Source organism: Erpetoichthys calabaricus, chromosome 5 (assembly GCF_900747795.2).
Source record: "Erpetoichthys calabaricus chromosome 5, fErpCal1.3, whole genome shotgun sequence".
NCBI classification, from domain to species: Eukaryota; Metazoa; Chordata; class Cladistia; order Polypteriformes; family Polypteridae; genus Erpetoichthys; species Erpetoichthys calabaricus.
In genome coordinates this window covers 106,307,930-106,333,915 of record NC_041398.2, presented here as the reverse complement: position 1 = coordinate 106,333,915, position 25,986 = coordinate 106,307,930, and the positions used below count along the sequence as shown (strand labels likewise).

General features: G+C 39.7%; 1 protein-coding gene across 2 annotated transcripts in view; it reads right to left on the bottom strand.

The window, feature by feature from the left end:
* Positions 1–25,986, bottom strand: part of corin (corin, serine peptidase) — a 215,654-nt gene that overhangs the window by 27,226 nt on the left and 162,442 nt on the right. For both annotated transcript variants that reach the window (XM_051928354.1, XM_051928355.1), the window contains exons 12-15: positions 14,613–14,758; positions 8,097–8,204; positions 843–956; positions 100–210 (exon numbers count right to left, since the gene is read on the bottom strand). In XM_051928354.1, the coding sequence (XP_051784314.1) occupies positions 100–210; positions 843–956; positions 8,097–8,204; positions 14,613–14,758 (479 nt within the window). The remainder of the gene's footprint in view (positions 1–99; positions 211–842; positions 957–8,096; positions 8,205–14,612; positions 14,759–25,986) is intronic.

Sequence of the window (25,986 nt, the reverse complement as noted above, 5' to 3'; positions counted from 1 at the left end):
GACTATACCACCAAAAAGTGTTCAGCCATAATAAAGAAATTCTGTACATGCTTATGTCTTTTAGATACAAAGATACTAGGCAGTAAAAATAGAACTTACCACAATCCCATTCATCGGAGCTATCAGAGCAGTCTATTTTTCCATCACACCACAAACTGCGATTGACACATTCATGATTGTTGCATACATGTTCATTGTATTTACAGGAAGCTACAATGAAATACAATAAATTCTAAAATAATAGCTTATATAATCACATTATTTAACTTATTAGGCAGGCAGTGTTTAAGTACATAAACTCTGTATTTTGCTAGTAAGTCCAGTAGATGGTGATAGAGTATAGTGGCACTACAAAATATGTCTATGACTGGCCTTTCAATAAGAATGTTTGACATACTACTGATTTTACTAATACATAAATATTATAAAGCATTTCAAAATATTCTAAATATTAAAAACAATTTTTTAATAATCTAATCTAAATGAAGCAAATGAAATAAAGCACACAGTTGTAAATATCATGTGAGCTGACATTCCCACAGTGTATTTTCTTTTAATATTTAATTAAGGGAGAATGTGACCTTTAAGGCTTTTTTTTTTTTTTTTTTCTTTTTTCTGCTTTTTCTCATTAGATCTCCAGTAAAAGAATTTCCGCAAAAGAAAGATATATTATAGCAAGCAGAAGTGGTCATTATTTATCATGCCTCAGTTATTTCTCTTTTTCGTGGAATTTACAGAGCTTTAAACATGTCTGTTTTATTTGAGAAAAGTGTTACCAAACACTTCACGTGTGAGATTCTTTCACTGTTCCTGTGCAGGCTAAAGGAGAGACAATCACTTACAGCAGTTCTTTTCATCTGCAAGGTCAGGACAATCAGGAAATCCATCACATATCATTGTATGTTTGATGCAGACATTGTTTGATGGACATTCCCAGAGTCCTTGCTCCTGACAACCTAGTAACAAAAAGAGCAGGGCATCAATGTAAGGTAGGGTCTAATTCTGATGTAGGCCTTTAAGTTTTAATTTCACTGGAGAGAATTAGTGCTTCAGTAAATAGGAACCTCTGTCTATCATTTCACCTCTGCTTTGTACGAAAAAAGTATTTTTTACTTTAATGACAAATGTATGGTTCAATTTTGTATTTACTTTAAATTTTGGAAATATTGCTTATAGGTATGTATACACATAGTGCCTTGCTTAAGTATTCAGACCATTGACCATTTCTCTGATTTCATTCACCTTTTTTATATTTTGCAATCACAAATGCTTAGAATCATTATCCTGCTGAAAGATGAATTTCCCCAAACTTCAGTTTTTTAGCAGACTGAACTGAAAGATGATCAACTAAATTTAACCAATATAATGTGTTGTAAAGGCTTTTTAATAGAAATGTAATGGTATCTGGAAAATCACAAACAGCTATTGGGTGAATGCTACAGCATGAAGCATTCATGAAGTGCAGTGTAGAATCAACAGAAAAATAACTGATAATAATAATAATACATTTTATTTATAGGGCACTTTACATTTGTAGAAAATCTCAAAGTGCTACATAAAAAGTTTAAACAAAGGCAAAGCAAGTTAAAAACAGATATACAACAACAATAATTAGTAGCATTCTTGTTAATAAGCTTTCCTAAATAGAAAAGTCTTTAGCTGCTTTTTAAAACAGCCCACAATCTGCTGTGTCCTCAGGCTCTCTGGTATGGCATTCCAGAGCCGTGGAGCAGCGGCTGCAAAGGCTCGATCACCCATTGTACGAAGTTTGGTCATAGGGGGTGAAGGCGGTAGGTATTTGCAAAATGGAGGTTTCTTGTAGTGGATTGTAATATAAGGAGTTCCTTAAGATCTACTGGAGCATTTCCATGGATACACTGGTGAGTAAGCAGACAAAGTTTGTATTCAATACGGAGGTGAATAGGGAGCCAATGAAGTGAAATGTGTTCATATTTCTGCACCCTCATCAGGATCCTTGCAGCACTATTTTGAATTTGTTGTAGCTTTTGAAGGCTCTTGTTGGGTATCCCGATGAGAAGTGCATTACAATAGTCCAGCCCGGAGGAGACAAAGGCATGAACCAACTTTTCAGCATCACAGAGGGAGAGGCAAGGACAGAGTTTGGCTATATTTCAGAGATGAAGGAATGCAATTTTACAAAGGTGATGGACATGTGTATCAAATGACAGATGGGAGTCTAACTTGACACCCAAATTTGTAACTGAAGGGTAGAGGGCAATGGTATGGTCAGAAAAGGAAATACAATTTACGGAGGAACGAAGTTGATGGGGGCTACCAATTAAAAGAGCTTCAGTTTTGGTGCTGTTCAGCTTAAGGAAGTTCTTGGACATCCAAGCCTCAATCACGTCCAAGCAAGAGGAAAGAGTTAATGGACGTGTAAGGGAGGTTGAATCCAGTCTCACATAGAGCTGCGTATCATCGGCATAGCAATGGAATGAAACTCCATGCCTGCCGATGATGTGACGCAGGAGTAGCATATGGAGGTTGAAAAGGGTTGTCCCAAGGACTGATTCTTGTGGGACCCCACAGGTGACAGTGAGAGTACGAGATTTAGCATCCCCCAGGGCCACATACTCAGCCCTCTCTGTGAGATAGGACTCAAACCACTCCAGAGCAGTGCCAGAAAGTCCAATTATATAGTGGAGATGATGGAGGAGAATATTATGATCTACTGTATCAAATGCAGAAGGATAAGGAGTGATGGAGAGCCCTAGTCGGCGGCCATCAAGAGGTCATTGGTGACTCTGACCAGCGCTGTCTCTGTAATGTGAGAAGATCGGAAACCAGATTGAAATTTTTCAAACAGATTGAATTTTTTGAAGTGATCCTGAAGCTGAACCAAAACAACCTTTTCCAAAACCTTAGACAAAAATGGAAGGTTGGAAATTGGACGATAGTTTGCTATCACTTCAGGATCCAAAGAGGATTTTTTTAAATGAGGTCAAATTTTTGCGGTTTTCAAGGCCAATGTGACTAAGCCGCTCTGGAGAGAGTGATTAATGATATCAGCAATAAGAGGGCTTAACACTAGAATTACCAGAGCCTACGAAAAAACTCGTAGATCCGGCCCACCTTAAATCGCTTCTTAAAACCGTTCTCACCTCTCCACCAGCGTCTTTTGTCATCTAAATGTACTGATAAAGACAAGCTACCAGCAGCCGGCTATTCCATCCCCCCAACGACTTAGAACATAAATGAACTTTTCCCAGATCATGCCTTGTTTGATTATCTGGGAGTGAAGTGGAGTTTTATTGTGGAAATTATAGATTGTTATTTGGAACACACGCATTTCATATGTGTTGCATTTCTACAGTAATCTGTGTACACATACCGTTAAAACAGAAACATTTTTATATTCTAGAAGCAAATGACAAAATGTAGGCATAAACTATATAATGTATGAAGCCTGAAGTCCAAATATCAAAGAAACACTTTCACAAAAGGTACAAAAAAAAGCCACCGCCAAAAAAAGCCGCCTTAGTGTGTGACATTGACACTCATTAGCTATCACTGTTTCCATGGCTCAACAGTATCAGTTGCTGACTGGGAATCAGAAGGTAATGAGTTCGATCCTGCACAACTCCCTTTTGAGAAGTGTTCTTATTTTCACTATTTTAGAAAAAAAAGATACATTTGATTTCAGTCTGTAACAGCCGGTGTAATTTATGATATTTGTAAAGGTTAGCTTTGTTTATTTTTTTTTTAATTCACTTTTCATTGTCTCAGTCGCATTCAGGATCCTTCCCTACCAACCCCCCATCTGACGCTGCTGTTTTTACATAAAGACACGCTATAGCTCTTCAGTGTATCACGATACATACGACCGCGTGTTTTTTTTCCCCCCAATATTGCCAGTCCCCACGTGTTGCTGTATGCTGTTTCTTTTGTACTCCAGGACATGCAGAGGAAAGCATAGTAAAGAGCAATAACTTCAGCACTATATGCAATCATCAGACACTCCCCATCTGACACTGCTGTTTTCACATAAAGATGCACTATATCTCAGCAGTGTACTTGTGACTGCATTGTCGTACCAATGCTTGCGAACTGAAGTGTCTGCATGCACTTTTCGTGGCATTATACGTGTATTTTTTGAGCATGCCCATGTCGCTCAAACACAGGAACATATGTTGTTGTAAAAGTATAACAAAACAAGTGCACTTTTATTCAAGACTATAACCGAAGAGAAAAAAGAAAGCAAGTTACAGTAGGCGGTTGATATGACAGCTTGCGTGGTGCAATGCTAAGAACAGCTGATTTCCATTCCGTGCTATATAACTGTTAACATTTGAATCTGATGATTGCATATAGCGCGGTCTTATTCAGTGTGTGCAAGAACATGCAGGTGGCCAGTTGCTGCATGCTACAACGCATATTTTAAAAAAAGAAAGAGACAAATATATGTGATGTTTTGAAGAAATCATTTTATATAGTACCAATCAGAAAACATCGTCGAAGTAATGCAATATTATTTGAAAACGAACAGCGTCAGATCGGCTGTGAAGTTATACTGGCGCTGTTTGAGTCAGATCAGAAGCTGAATAAGCTGAAAAGGCTCCTGTTCTGACTCTAAGTAAAAAAGCATGAATTAATCAACAGAAATAACCGCGATTGACATTTTAAACTTAACGATTTACAGTACATACCAATTTATAAATTTAATGTCCGTTTGAGGGAAAAAAACCCACTTTCTCTAAAGCTGGGAATCGAACTCCGGTCTCTACAGGGAAACTGTGCTCCAAGTCAGCAAACCGTAGCGTTAAGCCACGGAAGCTATTGTATCATCCTTGAACGTTTTGTGAAAGTCTTTATTTGATGTTTGGACTTCAGGCTTCACTGATTCTATAGTTTATGCCTACATTTTGTAACATTTATTACTAAAATATGAAAAAAGTTTCTGTTTTAGCAATGTGTTTACACAGATTACTGTAGAAACGGAACACGCATGAAATGCATGTATTCCAAATAGCGATCTATTATTTCCATTCTAAAACTCCAGCAGTTCAGTCACTCCCAGATAATCAAACAAGGCATGAGCTGGGAAAACTTAGTGAACGTTCTGCGACGGTGGGGGATGAAATAGCCGGCTGCTCGCTGCTCCTCTTAATTGGCACATTTAGAAGACAAAAGAGAGGCGAGAACGGTTTTAAGGTGGGCCGGATCTACGAGTTTTTTCGTAGACTCTGGTAATTCTAGTGTTAAATCCGATACATGAGCTTTTACCAGAGGAGTAAGAAAAGGGTCCAATGAACACATTGAAGGCCTCATCCTCTGGATGATGCCCTCAACTTCTTTAAATGTGGTACAGAGGAACTGGGAGAGGCAGCCCATTGGCTTTGATATGGAAACATCCAGTGATGGAGGGCTGGAAACTTACAATGAGGAGCGGATGGACCTTAGAGGTGAAATATTCAGTAAAATTATTACACTGCTCCTCTGTGAAATTATTACAGGTGTAGGTATGAGGATTGAGTAAATGATTATCAAGGAAAAAAGTTGTTTGGAGTTTCCAGGACTGTTATTAATTAAATTTGAATAATATTGAGATCTGGCGGTGGACAGTGCTCTAGAGTAGTTTTTTTGGTGTTCTCGACAGGCTAATTTGTGGACTGTTGAACTGGTTGCAACAAAACGCTGCTCAAGGGCTCTCCTAGCTACTTTCATCTGTCGAAGCTCACTTGTAAACCACGGGGCAGATTTTACAAAAGAGATCACTCGTGATTTAACTGGGGCATGGGTCTCAAGGATGTTCTGGAGCCCATTGTTGTAATAACTGACTAATTCACTGACAGAAGAAAGGTGGGGAGCAATGGAGAAGTTCTTAATGTCAGCATTAAATCGGTCGAATTTATTTTTTTCAGGCTCCTGAAGTGGATACAGCACTGTGGTTTAGAGTATAGTGAATATGTGGGTAAATATGTGATATGTATGTATAAGTATGTGATATACATACTACACTGAAGCAATACTTATCGTTTGGTTTTATTCTTTTGTTTGTTTTATAGTTCTAAGGGAAATGTGCCAGGTAGTAGTACTTGTGGAAGCAATTCTCCAGCATTATCTTTATCTTTACCAAAAATTAAACAAATGCTCATTGTTTTTGCTATATAACCTTAAACATTATGTTTTGCTTTGTTGTCAAACCCCTTGTATCATACATAGTACTCTGTGCCAAGATGTACTTCATCTCAAAGTTGTTTCCCCTTTTTTGATTTCTTCAAACCTCTAACCTACTTTTGAGAAACTTTTTGATCAAACACAGCAGAATGCTGACAGCTTTTCCTGGGTGTCTGTCTTATGGAAAAGAAGGGCTGAAAAAAAATGTTCCAAATGGGGCTTGTCAAGTTCCACTAAACTAAAACACCTATTTAGTACAGAGACAGATTTGCCCCACTGTACTAAAGAAAAGTTGGAAGTATTAGTCTATCTTCATCCATTACAAAATGGCTTACACAAAGCGGTTTGAACTCTTTCTGAGAGTCAAGCAGAGATGAGCATATTTTGTTTTGTAAAGAATGGAATATATCTTAAAACTAGTACTGACTAATACAGGTAGAGTAAGGTTTTGGACGTGCATGGGAGACTGGTAACCATATGGAAACCCCTCTGATCACTAGTCATATGACAGACTGATTGCCCTGCTTCATCAGGCCTCATAAATCATACTAAGCAACACTGAACATTGATGTCATGCTTGATGAAAGGCAAAAGCTAACAGACAGGGAGGACAGGTAGTCAGTTTATAAGGGAAATTAAACCGAGTAGAGATGGAATAATTGATGTTCAGATAGTCTGGCTGCCATACATAAAGAGAACACCACGTTGACTAGATAACATTTATGACCTTATTTGTTCTTCACATCTCATTCCTTTACTTTATGACTATGGGAAGGGAATAAAATAACTATCTTAGAGTAAAGGATATCAGGCCCTTGAATAGAAGTCCTGTGGGGTCCCGGACCATTTCATTAGAAATACTAATTTCACTTAAGCTAGTCAGTTATGGTGGTTAATATTAAAAAATAACAGATAATAGCTAATTGATTCATTTGGTATCAGAAAGAAATTTACTAAACACATTTTACAGTGCATGAAATTCATACTAGTCTTTAAAAAGTCACAGTGCCTTTGAGAATATAATTAAGTCCTGTTTTATAGTATATCTCTCTACACTGCTGAAGTTATTTTAGACATAATGCAAATGAGATCTGGGATGCAGTTCTGCATGCCAACATCACACAACAGAGGACAAATCCAGTATATCATTTTGAATTCAGAAAGCACTAGCTGTTATTGTATAATATTATTAGTCTAGGTCAATTTCTGCTCTGGCAATGTCAAACAAAGCATCTTCTTAAAAAAAAAAAGCTCAGTTATCAGAAGGGCTAATATTATAGGGGATGAAAAACTATAATATCTGTAAAATCTGTAATATTTAACTTAGGTAAAAAAATGTGCAATTAATGTAACTAACCAAATGTAATTTGGTTGTGCCTATATTAATTTAAATTTGAAGTAAATCAATGTTTTTAATTACAATACTAGGTAAATATTAATATAAAATGACTCACAGGTACTCCTACAATGTAGCCTAGCTGTTGAGACATTGGACTATAAACCATAAAGTTGATGGTTCATTCCCAAATCCTTGACTTAGTTTATGACAAGTAGCAAGTCTCATAACCTGTCTGTTCTCAAACTTTATAAAAAAGGCACATGAACTGTAAATGATCACACTGTTGCTCTATACTAGTTTACTGTTTACGGTGGAAAGGCACTATATAAAATACTTGTTTGTCACACTTCAGCTCTGTCTATGGTGTACTTCCACAGCAGTACTCAAAGGGTTAAATCATTGCCACCAAAACTGAAACTCTGAGCTAATTACACAATGTACTCTCCCGCTGTATACATATGTTTGTACCAGAATGATCACAGCTGCCTAAATGGTAAAGAAACAATTTTATGCATTTGCATCTATGTGCTTGTGTACTGCAAGAAAGATCCTCTTTCTTCATCATCTAGGAGGCAGCACTCATTTATAAATGTTACTTATTCATATCATCTGTACTTACTACATTTTTCTTCATCACTGTCATCATCACAGTCCGATTGTCCATCACACCTCCTTGAAGCTAGAACACATCTTCCAGACTTACACTTAAAATGACTTGGAGAACACTCTGGCAATGACAAAAAAACGCTTTTGTTAAAAGGACAAAATTAAGCTGGAAACTGAGATTCTCTACCATTGCCAGTGTTTTTCTAACAGGTTGAAAAAGGACTGTTTTGGGATTTGAGGAACACCCTTAGTTTGGTGGGAAAAGGACAAATGAACAACTTAAAATTAGGAAAATGATTAAAAGGCATTTATTATTACCCATATTTTTTTAACAAACCTCAAAGATATTATGATGGTCTCCTTATAACAATCACACTTGACTTGAGCATTCATACTTTTCATACTTTTTCTCTGTACGTTTAGCATTCATTTGCTCAGAGTTTGATGCGCTTGCTGCTTTCTGAGCAGCTCTTCTTTTCTCCACCCTGGCGGCCTGCTTCTTCTCTTCTTTAGTTGGCATCTTTTGACGTTAAAATTGATTAACTCAGTGTTTATATTGCAATTACTTAGTACTTTTTCTTTAATTTTTCAGTTAAGCTGGCACTTAAGTCTTCAATCTGCCTCAAGAATGATTTAAGATATGAAGAGGTAGGGAAGTGACAGCAAAGGTGGTAGGGAATGAAAACGGCGCCCATACGCATGCGCCATATGGCTGCCCTCCTGGCCACTGCTGAGAGATGATTCTACAATAAAATAAACAGAGGAATAACCTTGGAGGTCGATCATCACCCCGAAAGCGGGTAGTAGATGTCGCGTAGTGTACTGTATGTGTACCAAATTTCAGGTCAATAGTTCAAACGGTTTGCGAGCTACAGGTGATTTAAAATCCTGGACAGACAAATGAACAACCACGGTAGTGTATTATATATAAACATAAGGCAGTTTCAACAAATAATTATTGCACAAACAAATTAAAAATATGGAAATGTATTCAAATGTACACCGCTCCATCTATTTTCTGAACCTACTTTTTCCATTATAAGGTTGCAGGTGCCAGGACATATTCTGTCAGTTTAGCAAGAACCAGCCCTGAATAAGGTATCAGATATTTGATTTTATTCAGTTATGGCCTTTCCTGTACAGCAGGCACCGTCAGAACAAAGCAAGAGATAGTTCCATCAGGGGTCATCCACAAAAAAGAAACCCACACTGGGGGTATATTGGCAGTTTATCTTTAAACTAGCAAATCGTGCTTGCAAAAATTTCACAAGAATAAAAGCGTTAATGAAATGATGAAGAGGGAGAGAAGGACATTGCATGTTACAGTAAGAAAGGAGATTATTTTAATAAGAAGTGACTTGTGAGAGGACTCAATATTAGAATAGTAACATGATTCGTATGGGATGTTATTATAGTTACTTACAACAGTATGAATATTTATAATACAAAATGTAACATGATCAGGTTAACAGCACATATTGGATAAGAAGGGAAATGCAGGGCACATGTAAGTCAGTATGTGTGAAGTGTGGCCGTCAAGTAATGTAGTATACCGACGTCTATAATAATTGTTGGAAAACACAATTTGTTGCATAAACGTTATTGTCAGCGAAAATATTCCCCTGTGTGTAACCCGCAAGTACCTGTACGTTTAACCAGGGTTTCAATGTAAATCTGGAAAACGTGGTGTGAAACTGGCCATGGGTAAAAGCAGGGCCTGGCAAATAAACTCAGATGTTATTAAACATTTGTTGTTGTGACTTGGTAATAATCATACAATATGCTAAATGAACAGGGAATTGTCTTGTGATGGTGAAGATCCTGCTCCACGCTTCCTTTTCCAGATTTGGGAGACTTCGAACCCAACACCGTTGGTAATGTAACCAGATGAACTGGAAGAGGGGGACAAATCAAACTGAGCAAGGGAATGGTGCAAAAAGTGAACAAGTGCTTTTATTAAAAAGAATCAAACAAAACCAAAACCGTGTCCAAAGTGCAGTGCTTCAAAAACAGTACATAAATAAATAATCCATAAAAACGACAAGTGGAGGTTAAAATAATCTAAATAAATAAATCCAATTAAAATGAGGTTAAAATCAACAGGCTGGAAGTGGTCCTTTATAAAAACCCGGTGCCTCCTCCGTAGGCTCCCCTGCTTCTCCCATACGGGCCCTGCACCAGGGGAGTCGCCCTATCAGCAGGTGCAGCTGACCTCACTTCTGGTCCGGTTGCCTTCTGTCCCCTGGCTCCATAGAGTTCCCACCGGACCGAGACTTGGGTTCCCCAATGGCCAGGGCGCACACGCTGAGGCTTACCCTCCCAAACCTCCTTGACTCCCTCCATACTGCTGGTCACTCCAACTCCTACAAACCGATCAGCCGGAGTGACCACTTCCTTCAGACCCGAGTGTCAGCCAAACACAATTCCCAGGACTCTCCTCCAAGCTGCCTGCCTTAACAGAGTGACAGAATTTTAATAAGAGAGGACCAAATGTTGTGCCAAAGGGGCAGGGGGATGGCTCTGAGGCTAAGGATCCGTGCTGGTATCCAGAAGGTTGCCAGTTCGAATCCCCATCAAAGCCAAAAAAAGATCCTACTCTGCTGGGCGTTTGAGCAAGACCCTTAACCTGTAATTGCTCCAGGGGTGCTGTACAATGGCTGACCCTGCGCTCTGACCCCAAGGGGTATGCGATAACTAACAAATTCCTAATACAAGGAATTGTAAAAGGTAAAATAAAGAACAAAAAAAAAAAAAGATCTGTCATCAAGCCCAGTACACTATCCAAGAATCAAAGTCAAGAAATATGAAATACTAAGCTCTTTCGCTGGGTTCAAATGCTAATAAATAGGTAACTTTGCTATGGCAACTGTACAAAGAATGGCAAGGCTTATAATAAATAATAACAGTTTTACAGGATAATGCATAAATATTTCAAAATAAAATATAAGATTTGAATTCCTTGGGTTAAAAAAATCCTGGAGCAGGCATATACTTTTACTAAGAAACCCCAGAAAGGCACCAAACAAGTCAGAAAATGCTGATCATAACAATTATAGGTTTTAACGCCTTCTAGTGCTACACTGAGGCTGGAGTTGGGAGGTAAGCTGGAAGAACACTCACTGGTGAAAGACAAGAGAAATTAGACAGTAAGAAAGAAAGAAAGAAAGAAAGAAAGAAAGAAAGAAAGAAAGAAAGAAAGAAAGAAAGAAAGAAAGAAAGAAAGAAAGGAGTGTTGTGTTACATTGGAAGGTGTGAAAACACCAAATGGAACAGTCAAAGACCACTGAAGGCATGATGAATGGAACAAAAGACAGTTTCACAATTATTTCTTTTGGTGTTTTGTTTTCTATGTATAATCAACAACCTTGTGTTTTAGTAAATAAAAAACATGCTTCTGATAAAAGTTGGTTTCCTTAGCATTATGGAGGGCAGTTGGAACAACTAGATACAAAATATACACACAGTACATTTGTTGCACTGTTTGATGCATTTAATAATATTTGTTTCTCAGAATTAATTACTGTTTACAATGAAAGGTGTTATAAGAAAGAAACATTAAGTATATTATACATTTATTGCATTTTCTCATGACAGGAAGAGTACTAAAATATCGAACAATGCGAGTTTCATTCTTTTAAAGGGCACTTCTCCAAGGTGAAAGCTTGTACTACAGTAATTAAGATGAATAAATACTTTATGACAGGTAGGTGGTCTGACCTTGATTAGAAATGGGACATTTGTCATTCGTTTTGCGCTGCTTTCTACATGTCGGCTTCATCCTAGAATGATAATCGTTTATGGGATCTACAGTATAATACTTCTAAAGTCGTATGCAAATAGTACAAAAAAAAAGGAGTGATTCAAATCAAAGATGCCTTTGCCCTTGTCTGTGTTTGCAGAACACGAGTCCACTAAGGCAATGGTTTCCTACATTTATAAATAGCAGCCAGCCACAAAAACATTTAGAAGTGATGAACTATCAGTTTCTGCGAGAATCTAATGAGGGGCAAAATAAATCTTAATGACAACAATGTACACTTTTTAAACAGTACATTTAAATATATGTGTGTTACATAAACTGTAGGAAAAAACTGAGAGTAAAAATTAAATTCAGGCATTTTTGCAGTACCAAGAAAACCTTGCATTTCATCTATAAGCAGTTTGATGTAGTGATGCAAATATAAGATAATCATTCCAAAAGTGTGTGTTTTTTGCTGGTATTCACATAACCTATCTAAGGTATGTAGTTTTCTTTTTCCCACATGGATGTTTATATTAAGGAAGAAAATGTGTGTATGTTATAGCTACTACAACCGTACAAAAACAGAAGGGTCAATCCAGTTGTAGTAAGCAGTAGTAAATATATAGTAGCTAGAACTAGAAATAATATACAATGCAGTAACTACTATGTAAGACAATGCCCTTTTCAAGCATCTAAACAAACAACTCAAAGGTCTTGCAGAGCAGTTTTATATAACCAAAAAGGCACTGCATTTTTTTGATTACAAAAAGATCAGACACAAGAAGGGCTGTTTAGGGCAAGGGCCTTACTAACGGTTGAATGAACAGTAAACTCATCCCTGATTCCGGATTCACCTCAGACTCTCGGGCTGTTGATGTTATGCCATAACAGCTGTGGGTTTCAAGAGTTTAAACCAACATTAGAAGTCAAGTTAACTGCTGATTTTCTCTAATGTTCAAGTGTTTTGGAACATCATTCCAGAATGACTCCCAAGTTTTGTTATAACGCATACTGTACATTCATTCTCCAGACAGTCTTAATGTATAATTATATTTAGGCTCTCTCCTTCTTATGTGTAAAGAGTCCAGTTGATTTGCATTCAATATTAAAAAGTATACATGCCTAAAACCTCATTTTCCAGGTTCCTGTATTATGATTTTGTGGACAATATGGTATATTGGTATATTTAACCAACTTTCATTTACACATTGTAAATTAAAAACAGCCATGGGCCTAGAACTGAATCCTGACGGTCTTATTACCAGTTGTTTTTCTGTGTTTGCATTAAGCATGGAGTTAATTTCAGAGGGGATGAGATGTTGCATGTAACATAATTTCATCTACGATCCTTCGTTGGAAATATAAACACCAAATACCAATGACTCACTCATCACGAAATCTCCCGAACCATGAGGACTTGGGACTTGAAATTTGGGATGTATGTTACCCTTGACCCATAGGTGCTTGTTAAGAAACGGTTTTAAAAATGGTCCAAACGCGAAATTTCTTATAGTTTTTAAGACCCATTTGTATGTCTGTTCACTTTTCATGAGAGAACTACTTAACAGGTTTAGATCGGGTTTTTTTCTATAATTTGCTTGAACATTCCGCTGATTTTGCGACTTTCTTATCGTGCTACGTATCATATTTTGCTTGTGGTACCAATTTATTAGCGCAAATCCGAGAGAGACTCATTGGGCTGCAGGGAGAGGGGTCGGGGCCCTCCTCACTCATGCGTCTGCCGTGGTACATAACCTTAACTCTGATTAGTTAGTGAATGAGAGAACTACTTAATGGATTTAGATCTGTTTTTTTTTCTGTAATTTGCTTGAACATTCCGGTTGATTTTGTGACTTCTCTCTTTGCGCTAAGAATCATAATTCACGTTGTGGTGGACGACCCAGACCCATGCCTGGCCGGGACGCCCTTTTGTCACTAGATCCGGGGAACAGCCATGGGAGCTATGCTACGTCCCTTGGAACCTTTGTTGGCAGCCCCCCTGGGTTGCATCGAGGCCACTTTCGTGGAACACCGGAGCTCATCTTCATTGGCCTCTGTCAGAGGGAGCTGCATAGAGCTGCATGGCTTAACGAGCCCGTCTGGGCCGGAGTGCAGCCACACCCGGAAGTGCAGCCAGAAGTAGGTCAAAGAGCACCTGCAGCACTTCCGGGTGGGCTATAAGAGGAGCCTGCAGCCACTACTCAGGGTGCCAGAGTTGAGAGGAGGAGGAGGATGACAAAGCTGCACTGGGAGGAGTGGAAGAAGAGTGTGATTTGGGGTGTTTTTCTTTGTATTTTGGGACTGTGTTGTGGCTGGGGGGATTACGGGAAAGACGTGCCCTCCAGTTGAAAAAATTAAAAGTTCTTTGGTTTATTTTACATGTGCCTCCTTGTAAGTCTGTGTTGGATCAGCGCCAACCAAGCGCCAATATCACAGCTTACAGGAGTGATATATTTGCGCTAATCCGAGACAGAGGCTACGGTCCGAGGGGAGGGGGAAGAGTGACGTCAGGAGTAGAGACGGGGCCCTCTTCACTGTCCTGTTTCACTAATACGTGGGCGAAGCCACGTATAATAAATAAAAAATATATCGAGGGGGGCATTCAAACTCAAAATCCCTCTCTACCCAACTATGACAATGTTTATGTATACTGTGTTTGTTTTTTGCAAGTCTATGGACAATTTCTAAAAACAACATTCTATAATTAATATTTAGAAATGTTTTCCTGTACTTTTACAAATGCATAACACCCTACTGGGCAACATGATAAAAACAATCAAGTCTTACCCTCCACATCTTGATCAGGCATGAGACAGCTGGTATTGTCTGCATTCTCCTCTGGAAACTGTGTGCAGTCTATGTGCTCAGGCCACTGGAGCCCGACTATGCCCAGAACTGATTCACAACGTTCCTTGGAATTTTTGCACAGTGTCCTGAAAAAAACATTTGATACAAACTTAGGATTATTACATGTACTGTCTTTTATGGTGTTTGCATGTATGATAACATTTTAGGAAAATTTTTGACTTTATTAATAACCAGTATCAAGATTAACCAGTACCAAAGATATGGAAAAAGAAAAAACAAGCATAACTAAAGAACCAATTTTTAGAGTTCCAAATAAAGGCCATTTTTTTTACGAATCATTCATTCAGATTTTTTCTGTCTACTTTTCTAACCATACTGTACAGGTCAACTTTTACTCTTGAGATTTCTTTTCAATCAATCACTGCATTTATATTAATGCAGCTTATCATTTTACAGCAATTAGAAAAATCCATAACCAGAATTATTAAAAGGTCCACAAGAATTGTAAAATATCTGAGATAAATGTACTATAACCATATCAGCAGCTTGCATAACTCTATGCAGATGGAAAAGTACCAGTCAGGAATGTCTGCCCTTTTAATTCTATAACTCCATTCAATGGAGATGTACACTACCAGAAAATGCCAAAGAATTCATGAGACACCACCACGTTACCTCAAAGACATTCCTGCTCTTACCTTCACTTACAAGAGCCACCTGACCTAAATGCCATTACAGTATTTAACAGGAATTTTTTTTAAGAGAAACAGTATAGGTTTCAAGTAATGTAAGTAAAATAAATATTGGATGATATTGATGTAATATTGTTGGTTTATAATGTGACTCTCTTCAGTAAAGTGATGGTAGATGGGAAGGTAATGTATTAATGGTCTAGTGTAAGTGTTGTGTATAATAACTCTGAGCATAAAAAAGAAAGATACTGTAATCTTTTGAGAAGTGTGAAATATCTCTCACAAAAGCTCACACAGAGCCAAGTGTAGTCAGTGTTCCCATGTGTTTGTTATGTTCGGTAACTTTGCTATCCTTACTGTGTAAAACTGCTGAAATATTTGAAATCCATGTTCACATTAAAAAAAAATGGATGAACTAAAAAAATAACATAAGTCAACATTTTTTCTTATTAGGCGTAAAATAAAATGATAGTATTTTGGCTTTAGAGATGTGATTTCTGTTTTGACTTCAGTCAAAGTAACCATGTATTGCAGAATTGAATCACAATGTTTAATATTTTAAAGAATAAACAGTAGCATAATTGTCTGACCGAGTAATCTCATAATCTTAATTTTAAATAATTGGGTCCCTTGCAAATCTCACCCTGCGCTGGTGGTAAAAGATAAGTAGCTTGGAAAAAAAGCTCATGTTGAAGCACCAGTCTGGTGGAAGATGCATGAACTATAAAATTAAGAGTTGGGCGAAAAACTGTTGATGTAGTTTTTACATTTCGAGGTCAGGGTCAAGGCTACTTTATTGTCATCAGCAACTATGTAGACGTACAAAGTGAGATAAGACGGCGTATCTCCATGAGCGACGGTGCAACATATAGCAACATACAGCAAAGTGCAAGTTGTGACAGAAACAATACCATGAATAGACAATGCAGCAATGTTAACAGTATAGTGTGAAAGGGAATACACTGCAGTGTCACGTGGTTAGACAGGAACGAGACCTTTTTATGCATTCACAATTCTGAAGGCCTGCGGTATAAAACTGTTACTCACTTTTGCAGAAACAGCGGAGAAACTTTGAAACCCTTTTCCAGACGGTAGAAGGAAGAAGAGACTATGTAATGGGTGAGAAATTCTGAAGCTGATTTTGAGGAGACAGCACCAACACAGACATATTGCATATCCACTGTTACAGGTAAAAAAATTTAAGTAAGCCAATTTTTGCTCTAGTGTGCTACTAAGTCATTCTTTCAGTGTCTTAATGTTCACTCACTTCCTACAGCCTTGTTTGTTATACAGCTGTGACAATACCATGTTTGGCATAGTGTAACCTGGCAATGTGCCACATCCACAAAATGGCCATGCCCAAAAAAAAGTCACAGAAGTAATGAGAACATTTTAAAATAAAATTAACAAAATGGTGAAAACATAAACAACAGGAAAAAATGACTCAACACCTTCTTGACCAGTTGGTTGTGGCCAGTTTCTGGCCAACTCCAAGTCAAGTGAAGATGACATAATCAAACTCATCTGTGTTCTGCCTGCCTTAGGAAGCACACTCTTCTAAGGCTACATCCACTCTACTATGTTTACATATCAAAATGGCATTTTTAACAAAACTATCTTTGCCCACACTAGCATTTTCACATTGTTTATGAAAGAATCTCCACTCAAGGTAAAAATGGCTGAAAATGCATGTATTACGTAGCCATTTGCCTGCATTGGGCTTGAAGTTTAAAATTTATTTTTTGAGAACAAGCATTCAAAAGGAGTTAAATTTAGCCTTTTAAGTATCACAAAATCCCAAACATGGTAATGGGATACACCTCTGTGTGACACCCTATCCCAGAATAAGCACTTCCAAAGTCCAAGTATCAAAAAAGTCTTTTGCTGGCACTTTCTAATCTGTCTTTCTCCTTCACATAAATGTTTTGCTTTACTGCTTCCCTGTCAGTCAAAAAAGTCAAGTCCAGTTTCAAAGGCCCACTGACTGGAACAATCATCAACCAGAGCTAAAATAAATAAATAAATAAATAATAAAGAGAGCGACTGGGAAGAAGCATTTACTTACTCCACACTGGTGCATGAATACTTCTTTTGAAATACTAATTCTGGCATGTGGCAGCCATGCATGCTGATATAATGCACACTAGTAGGTAAAATGTCATGTTTGTATATGTAGGTAGTCCATTTCATGACACCCCTCAATAGCCTATTCTGAATATGCAAAACTAACCGCTGGTGACAATGTCTCATCCTACAACTTTTCATCGTCAAAAGCATGTTGCACATTTTTTTAGGAAAATCAAATTATGGAGTCAATGAAAATGCCAATAATTTCTTTGCCCAGTTAAACTACAATCCACCTCAAGCCTCCAGCCACAACAAACAACACTCTTTGGCATTTAAGGCTAAGAAAAACTATTCCTTTAACTAACTGATCAACTGACACATACCTATTTATTATTAATTTATTAAATTACCTGCACATTATAATGTTTTACCTTTTACTTTTAGGTTACAATGTTTTAGTAATGGGTAAATAAGCAACAAATGGTTTCCATTAATTCTTATTGGGGAAATAGCTAGATGTTGTTCATTATTCATGTCATACTGTTATATTTTACAATAGGGATGTGTTATGTATGTGTGTGTGTATAAGTGTTTGAACAATTAATAGTTGTTCTGATATGAACTGTTGCTGTGTCTACAGTAGTTTTTGATTTACAACTAATGCTGCTGGGTTAGGCTTCAGTTCCTTCAGACCTTAAAATGTAAAGATTTCTCGTGTCATTACTGTCACATGTTCAGAGTACAGTAGAATTATTACTGTGCTAATCAACATGCAACATGTTCCCACTCTCCAGTGCCATGATTATTGAAAATAACTACCTTACCTCAAAACTTCTGTCTTCCTCACTTATAAGACAGATGGAAGGAAAACACAATAGGAGATCTTTGTGCAGTCATCACTCTATGTGACTTTAGTCTCGGCTTCAAACATTTGCTCTAATAGCTGTCTCCTTTTCAATAACCCTGTTCCATTAGCATAATATTACATTATACTTTGGAGGGCTGTGCTTGAAGTACTTTGGTTTTATCTCCTTCATCATTATTATTTTATTTCTCTTTCTTCCACCACGTTTAAAAGATACATTTACGAGAGGTTGCTATAATCAAAGCCAGTGATAGACTATTAATATAATTCATTTTAGATAGATAGATTGATAGATACTTTATTAATCCCAAGGGTACTAGGGTGTTGTACCGTGTTAGCCATTATGAATGTAGAGAAAAGCCAAGCAAAATGACACCTTTTATTGGCTAACTAGAAAGATTACAATATGCAAGCTTTCGAGGCAACTCAGGCCCCTTGTTCAAACACTTCTTCTTTATCATGATTACATCTTGCCTGAAGAAGGGGCCTGAGTTGCCTCGAAAGCTTGCATATTGTAATCTTTCTAGTTAGCCAATAAAAGGTGTCATTTTGCTTGGCTTTTCTCTTAATCCCAAGGGGAAATTCACAATTCACATGATTTTAATCATTCTTTATGTTGCATAAGTTCTGCTAAGAAAGCACACCAGAATGCTCATACTGTCTAACTTGAGAACCTGCATGTGACTCTTATAAAATAGTAAACATATATTACATTCGAGTGATTAGAAATTGTAAAGTTAGTAAACAACATAATAAGTTTTAAAGTAATGTATAAAATTTTGAGAAACTGATAAAAGGCAAGGTTAATTTTCTTTAGTCATTTTTACCTTTCTTCTTCAAGTTCTTTTAAAATATACAGTATTTCTCACTAGGGGGCTTATCCCCTGGCTTGCTTCGCTCACCAACCCCTCTGGCCTTTGCTACGCACCAGCCACTTCACGTCTCTGCTACTCGCGTTGTGAAGAGGGGGGCTGAATGCACCCCAAGGAGACACGGTCGCTCCTCCGAAACCCACTCTTAAACGGTGATGGGAAACAAAGTTTTTTTTTTCCTCCTCTTTGCTCGATCAGCTGCTGGCTTGCGCCTGCAGTGCTCTGTGATCTGCATCTCGCAATACGCTTCGAACATTTAAAAGCCTGTACAGAAGCTGTCCTACTCTGTCTTTTATTTCTGGCCCCGGGCGTAGCTAAATCTGTTGGCACAAAGTCTCGTCTCGTGGGATGCGAGTTCTTGATATTTTTTTAGTTTATAATTTAAAAATGGAATAAGAATCTGAAAATCTAAAAACATCACATTAAAGTTCGACAAATTCTGAAAAGAATGATACCAAACATATATACAGTTGTGCTTGAAAGTTTGTGAACCCTTTAGAATTTTCTATATTTCTGCATAAATACGACCTAAAACATCATCAGATTTTCACTCAAGTCCTAAGAGTAGACAAAGAGAAACCAGTTAAACAAATGAGACAAAAATATTAGACTTGGTCATTTATTTATTAAGGAAAATGATCGAATATTACATATTTGTGAGTGGCAAAAGTATGTGAACCTTTGCTTTCAGTATCTGGTGTGACCCCCCTTTGCAGCAATAACTGCAACTAAACGTTTCCGGTAACTGTTGATCAGTCCTGCACACTGGCTTGGAGGAATTTAAGCCCATTCCTCCATACAGAACAGCTTCAACTCTGGGATGTTGGTGAGTTTCCTCACATTAACTGCTTGCTTCAGGTCGTTCCACAACATTTCGATTGCATTAAGGTCAGGACTTTGACTTGGCCATTCCAAAGCATTAACTTTATTCTTCTTTAACCATTCTTTGGTAGAACGACTTGTGTGCTTAGGGTCGTTGTCTTGCTGCATGACCCACCTTCTCTTGAGATTCAGTTCATGGACAGATGTCCTGACATTTTCCTTTAGAATTCTCTGATATAATTCAAAATTTATTGTTCCATCAATAAAGGCAAGCCGTCCTGGCCCAGATGCAGTAAAACAGGCCCCAACCATGATACTACCACCACCATGTTTCACAGATGGGATAAGGTTCTTATGCTGGAATGCAGTGTTTTCCTTTCTCCAAACATAACACTTTTCATTTAAACCAAAAAGTTCTATTTCGGTCTTATCCATCCACAAAACATTCTTCCAATAGCCTTCTGGTTTGTCCATGTGATCTTTAGCAAACTGCAGATGAGCAGCAATATTTTTTTGGAGAGCAGTGGCTTTCTCCTTGCAACCCTGCCATGCACACCATGGTTGTTCAGTGTTCTCCTGATAGTGGACTCATGAACATGAACATTAGCCAATGTGAGAGAGGCCTTCAGTTGCTTAGAAGTTACCCTGGGGTCCTTTGTGACCTCGCCGACTATTACACGCCTTGCTCTTGGAGTGATCTTTGTTGGTCGACCACTCCTGGGGAGGGTAACAATGGTCTTGAATTTCCTCCATTTGTACACAATCTGTCTGACTGTGGATTGGAGGAGTCCAAACTCTTTAGAGATGGTTTTGTAACCTTTTCCAGCCTGATGAGCATCAACAACTCTTTTTCTGAGGTCCTCAGAAATCTCCTTTGTTCGTGTCATGATACACTTCCACAAACATGTGTTGTGAAGATCAAACTTTGATAGATCCCTGTTCTTTAAATAACACAGGGTGCCCACTCACACCTGATTGTCATCCCATTGATTGAAAACACCTGACTCTAATTTCACCTTCAAACTAACTGCTGATCCTAGAGGTTCACATACTTTTGCCACTCACAAATATGTAATATTCGATCATTTTCCTCAATAAATAAATGACCAAGTATAATATTTTTGTCTCATTTGTTTAACTGGTTTCTCTTTATCTACTTTTAGGACTTGAGTTAAAATCTGATGATGTTTTAGGTCATATTTATGCAGAAATTTAGAAAATTCTAAAGGGTTCACAAACTTTCAAGCACAACAGTATGTAGGTTTTAAAATAAGCCTGATTTAAAGCATGACAAAAAAGTAACATAAAAAGTCACATAAAATCGTTGCACTTTTAGGCTTAGGATTTTATATACATAGAGTAGATGTAACTTTTCAGACTCAGCAACATATTGACCTGAAGAACTGCTCAAGGTCTGAAATTTCTGCGTCCTCTGTATTTAACTTTTGATTTTTCTTGTCTTTCCTTGCTTAGCTGACATTCAGCTTTGGAATGCTTTCCTAGTGTTGCCATTCAGAACAAGATATGGTGAAGGTATGCCACAAATAAAATACTATACCATTTTAGTACCATTCATTCCAAGTTCATTTTAATCTTTCTGATTTTAGGAACTTTGGAATTCTACCTCCTTACTTGGTTGTTTTTTGTTCGCGTTAGCATTTGCCGGAGAGGCCATTAGATAAATACGGCACTGGTAACCTGTGTTATGAATTGCTTTCTAAATTGCTTTGTAAGGACATTCTTTATACAATGTGCAATACAAATCAATTAATTTCAGTTTATTGTAAAATTATACTTTTCACTATTGATGGGTCAAAGCCAACACATATTAAAAGCAACTGAAACAGTAAATAGAAATGTTAATAGCCATGTAATTTAACATAAATCAGTACACATTTTTTCATAAAACCCCAATAGAGACTGATATATAAATCTTTTATATAGCTAATTTCTCTATTGGCACTATATACATTCCCAAAGATAAACCTTTCAAAACCCACACTCTCACCAGTAACGCATAGTTATCACTATTCAACTTAGTAATACAAATGTAATTTATCTAGCAAATGAAACATTTTTTCTTGATAAGGCTGTGTCCTGCTGTACCTAATAATGCTGTTGTGTTTATGTAGATTGCAGTAGACATATGGCCATTCCTTTCAAATTCACAAGCTTACAAAATTTACATCTGTATAAAATTATACAAATTGGTCTACTTAAATGAGCACTTTCACATTTAATGCAAAATAGGACCATTTAAACATACAAATCTTTATGTGATATGAAATGAACAGTAAAGTTTCCACATACAGTGCTCAACATGACACTACACACCTCATTCTGTCAGTCAGTCATCGTCCAACCTGCTATATCCTAACACAGGGTCATGGGGGTCTGCTGGAGCCAATCCCAGCCAACACAGAGCGCAAGGCAGGAAACAAACCCTGGGCAGGGCGCCAGCCCACCGCAGGGCAAGCTCATTCTGAAACCTGATAATTTAATTCTGGATCACGAGGGGCTGGAGCCTATCCTGGGAGCACTGGGTGTTAGACATGAAACAGCCCTAGATAGAGCATCACTCCATGGCAGAGCCTACTCAAGGACACAGCTACACGGGGGCATTTTGGAATCTCCAATTAATCTTGCACATATGATTTTAGGGAATGTGTGAGGAAAACCAAGGTATATGCAAAAAACCTGGGGACATGGGGAGAATTCTACAGGTGTGGGATTGAAGACCAGGACACCAAATTCATTGCACTACCATACTTTCCTAACACTACTCACATAAACCTAAACTGCAGCTTTATTATACCATCCATCCATTATCCACCGCTTATGCGAGGTCGGGTCGCGGGGGCAGCAGCCTAAGCAGGGAAGCCCAGACCTCCCTCTCCCCGGCCACCTCCTCCAGCTCCTCTGGGAGGACCCCGGGGCGTTCCAGGGCCAACCGGGAGATATAATCCCTCCAGCGTGTCCTGGGTCTGCCCCGTGGCCTTCTCCCAGTGGGGCATGCCCGGTACACCCCCCCAGGGAGGCGTCCAGGGGGCATCCTAACCATATGCCCGAATCACCTCAACTGACTCCTCTCAATACGGAGGAGCAGCGACTCTACTCCAAGTCTCTCCCGGATAACTGAACTCCTCACCCTATTTCAAAGGAAAAGTCCAGCCACCCTGCGGAGAAAACTCATTTCAGCTGCTTGTATCCGCGATCTTGCTCTTTCGGTCACTACCCAAAGTTCGTGGCCATAGGTGAGGGTAGGAACATAGATCGACTGGTAAATTGACAGCCTCGCCTTTTGGCTCAGCTCTCTCTTCACCACGACAGACCGTTGCAGAGCCCGCATTACTGCGGATGCCACACCGATCCATCTGTCAACCTCCCGCTCCATTCTTCCCTCACACGTGAACAAGACCCCGAGATACTTGAACTCCTTCACTTGAGGCAGTACTGTGCTCCCAACCTGGAGAGAGCATTCCACCCGTTTCCGGCTGAGAACCATGGCCTCGGATTTAGAGGTGCTGACTCTCATCCCTGTTGCTTTGCACTCCGCTGCGAACCGCTCCAGTGAGAGCTGGAGGTCACTGTCCGATGAAGCCAACAGAACCACGTCATCCGCAAATAGCAGAGATGAGATTCTGAGGTCACCGAACAAGACCCCCTCCCCTCCTTAGCTGCGCCTAGAAATTCTGTCCATATAACTTATGAACAGAATCGGTGACAAAGGGCAGCCCTGGCGGAGTCCAACCTCAACAGGAAACAAGTCCGACTTATTACCGGCAATGCGGACCAAGCTCCTGCTCCTCCTGTACAGGGACTGGATGGCTCGTAACAACGAGCCTTGTATCCCGTACTCTTGGAGCACACCCCACAGGATGCTTCGAAGGACACGGTCAAATGCCTTCTCCAAATCCACAAAACACATGTGGACTGGTTGGGCAAACTCCCATGCCCCCTCCAGGATCCTGGCCAGGGTGTAGAGCTGGTTCAGTGTTCCACGGCCGGGACAGAATCCGCATTGTTCCTCTTGAATCCGAGATTCGACCATCGACCGAACTCTCTTCTCCAGCACTCCTGAATAGACCTTACCGGGGAGGCTGAGGAGTGTGATCCCCCTATAGTTGGAGCACATCCTCCGGTCACCCTTCTTAAAAAGGGGAACCACCACCCTGGTTTGCCAATCCAGAGGCACTGCCCCTGATGTCCATGCGATGTTGCAGAGACGTGTCAACCAGGACAGCCCCACAACATCCAGAGCCTTGAGGAAACCAGGGTGAACCTCGTCCACTCCAGGGGCCCTGCCACCTTGGAGCTTTTTAACTACCTTGGCGATCTCAGCCCCTGTTATGGACGGGCCCCCCCCCCGGAGTCCTCCAGTTCTGCTTCCTCTAAGGAAGACATGCTGGTGGGATTGAGAAGTTCTTCGAATTATTCCTTCCACTGGTCAATAACGTCTACAGTTGAAGTCAGCAGGGCCCCATCTCCACTGTACACAGTGTTGGTGGAGCACCGCTTTCCCCTCCTGAGGCGCCTGACGGTTTGCCAGAACCTTCTTGGTGCCGACTGAAAGTCGTTTCCATGGCTTCCCCAACCTCCTCCCATGCCCGAGTTTTTGCCTCTGCAACAGCCGATGACGCCACACGCTTGGCCCGCCGGTACCCCTCAGCTGCCTCTGGAGTCCCACTGGTCAACCAGACCCGATAGTACTCTTTCTTCAGCTTGACGGCCTCTTGAAACTTAGGTGTCCACCACCGGGTTCGTGGATTGCCGCCACGAGAGGTACCGACAACCTTGCAGCCACAGCTCCGTTCTGCTGCTTTGGCAATGGAGGCTCGGAACATGGCCCATTCAGACTCAATGTTCTTCGCCTCCCTCGGAATGAGGTTGAAGTTCTGCTGGAGGTGGCAGTTAAAGATCTTTCTGACCGGTTCCTCCACCGGACGTTCCTAGCAGACCCTCATTATTCGTTTGGGTCTGCCTGGTCTCTCCGGCAGCCTCTCCCACCATCTGATCCAACTTACCACCAGGTGGTAATCAGTTGACAGCTCAGCCCCTCTCTTCACCCGAGTGTCCAAGACATAAGGTCGCAGATCTGATGACACAATTACAAAGTCGAGCTGCGACCTTGGGCATCCTGGCGCCAAGTGCACTTATGGATACCCTTATGCTCGAACATGGGGTTCGTTATGGACAATCCATGACCAGCACAGAAGTCCAACAACTGAACACCACTCGAGTTTAGATCAGGAAGGCCGTTCCTCCCAATCACGCCTCTCCAGGTTTCACTGTCGTTGCCGACGTGAGCGTTTAAGTCTCCCTGCAGGACGATAGAGTCCCCAGGAGCTGCACCTTGCAGCGCCTCTTCCGGGGATTCCATGAAGGCTGGGTACTCTGAACTGCTGTTCGGCGCATAAGCGCAAACAACAGTCAGAGTCCTTCCCCCAACTCGAAGGCGTAGGGAAACAACCCTCTCGTCCAAAGGGAAGAACCACAACGTACAGGCCTCGAGCCGGGGGGCCATAAGCAAGCCCACCCCTGCCCGACGCCTCTCACCCACAGCAACTCCAGAGTGGAACAAAGTCCAGCCTCTCTCAAGAGGCTTTATTATACATTAATTCAAAATATTTGCTAAAGCTAAGGCAACTTTGTGTATCATTTATAAGAACAAATCTACAATATTTAATATAAACCTGCACGTTAAAATAACAAGAAAGAGATTATTTTGAATGATGAATATTAATAATTATTATATGTTTATCTACTCATCGTCACCTGCTGCCCTTCATCAGATGACCCCGTACACACTGCCAGTCTATCATTAGGTTTTTGTTCAGAGTCAGCAAACCAGCATGTCTTTATGATATCGACGACATGTCAGAGTACTAAGAGAAAGGCCACATGGACATGGGAGGCAGTGCGCAGATCCTCACACACACAGTGAACAAGCCAACTGGCCTGAATTTGGAGCCACGCTCCTGAAGCTGTGATACTGCAGCACTAATCACTGTCGCCACTTTGTCATCCTATTTTGA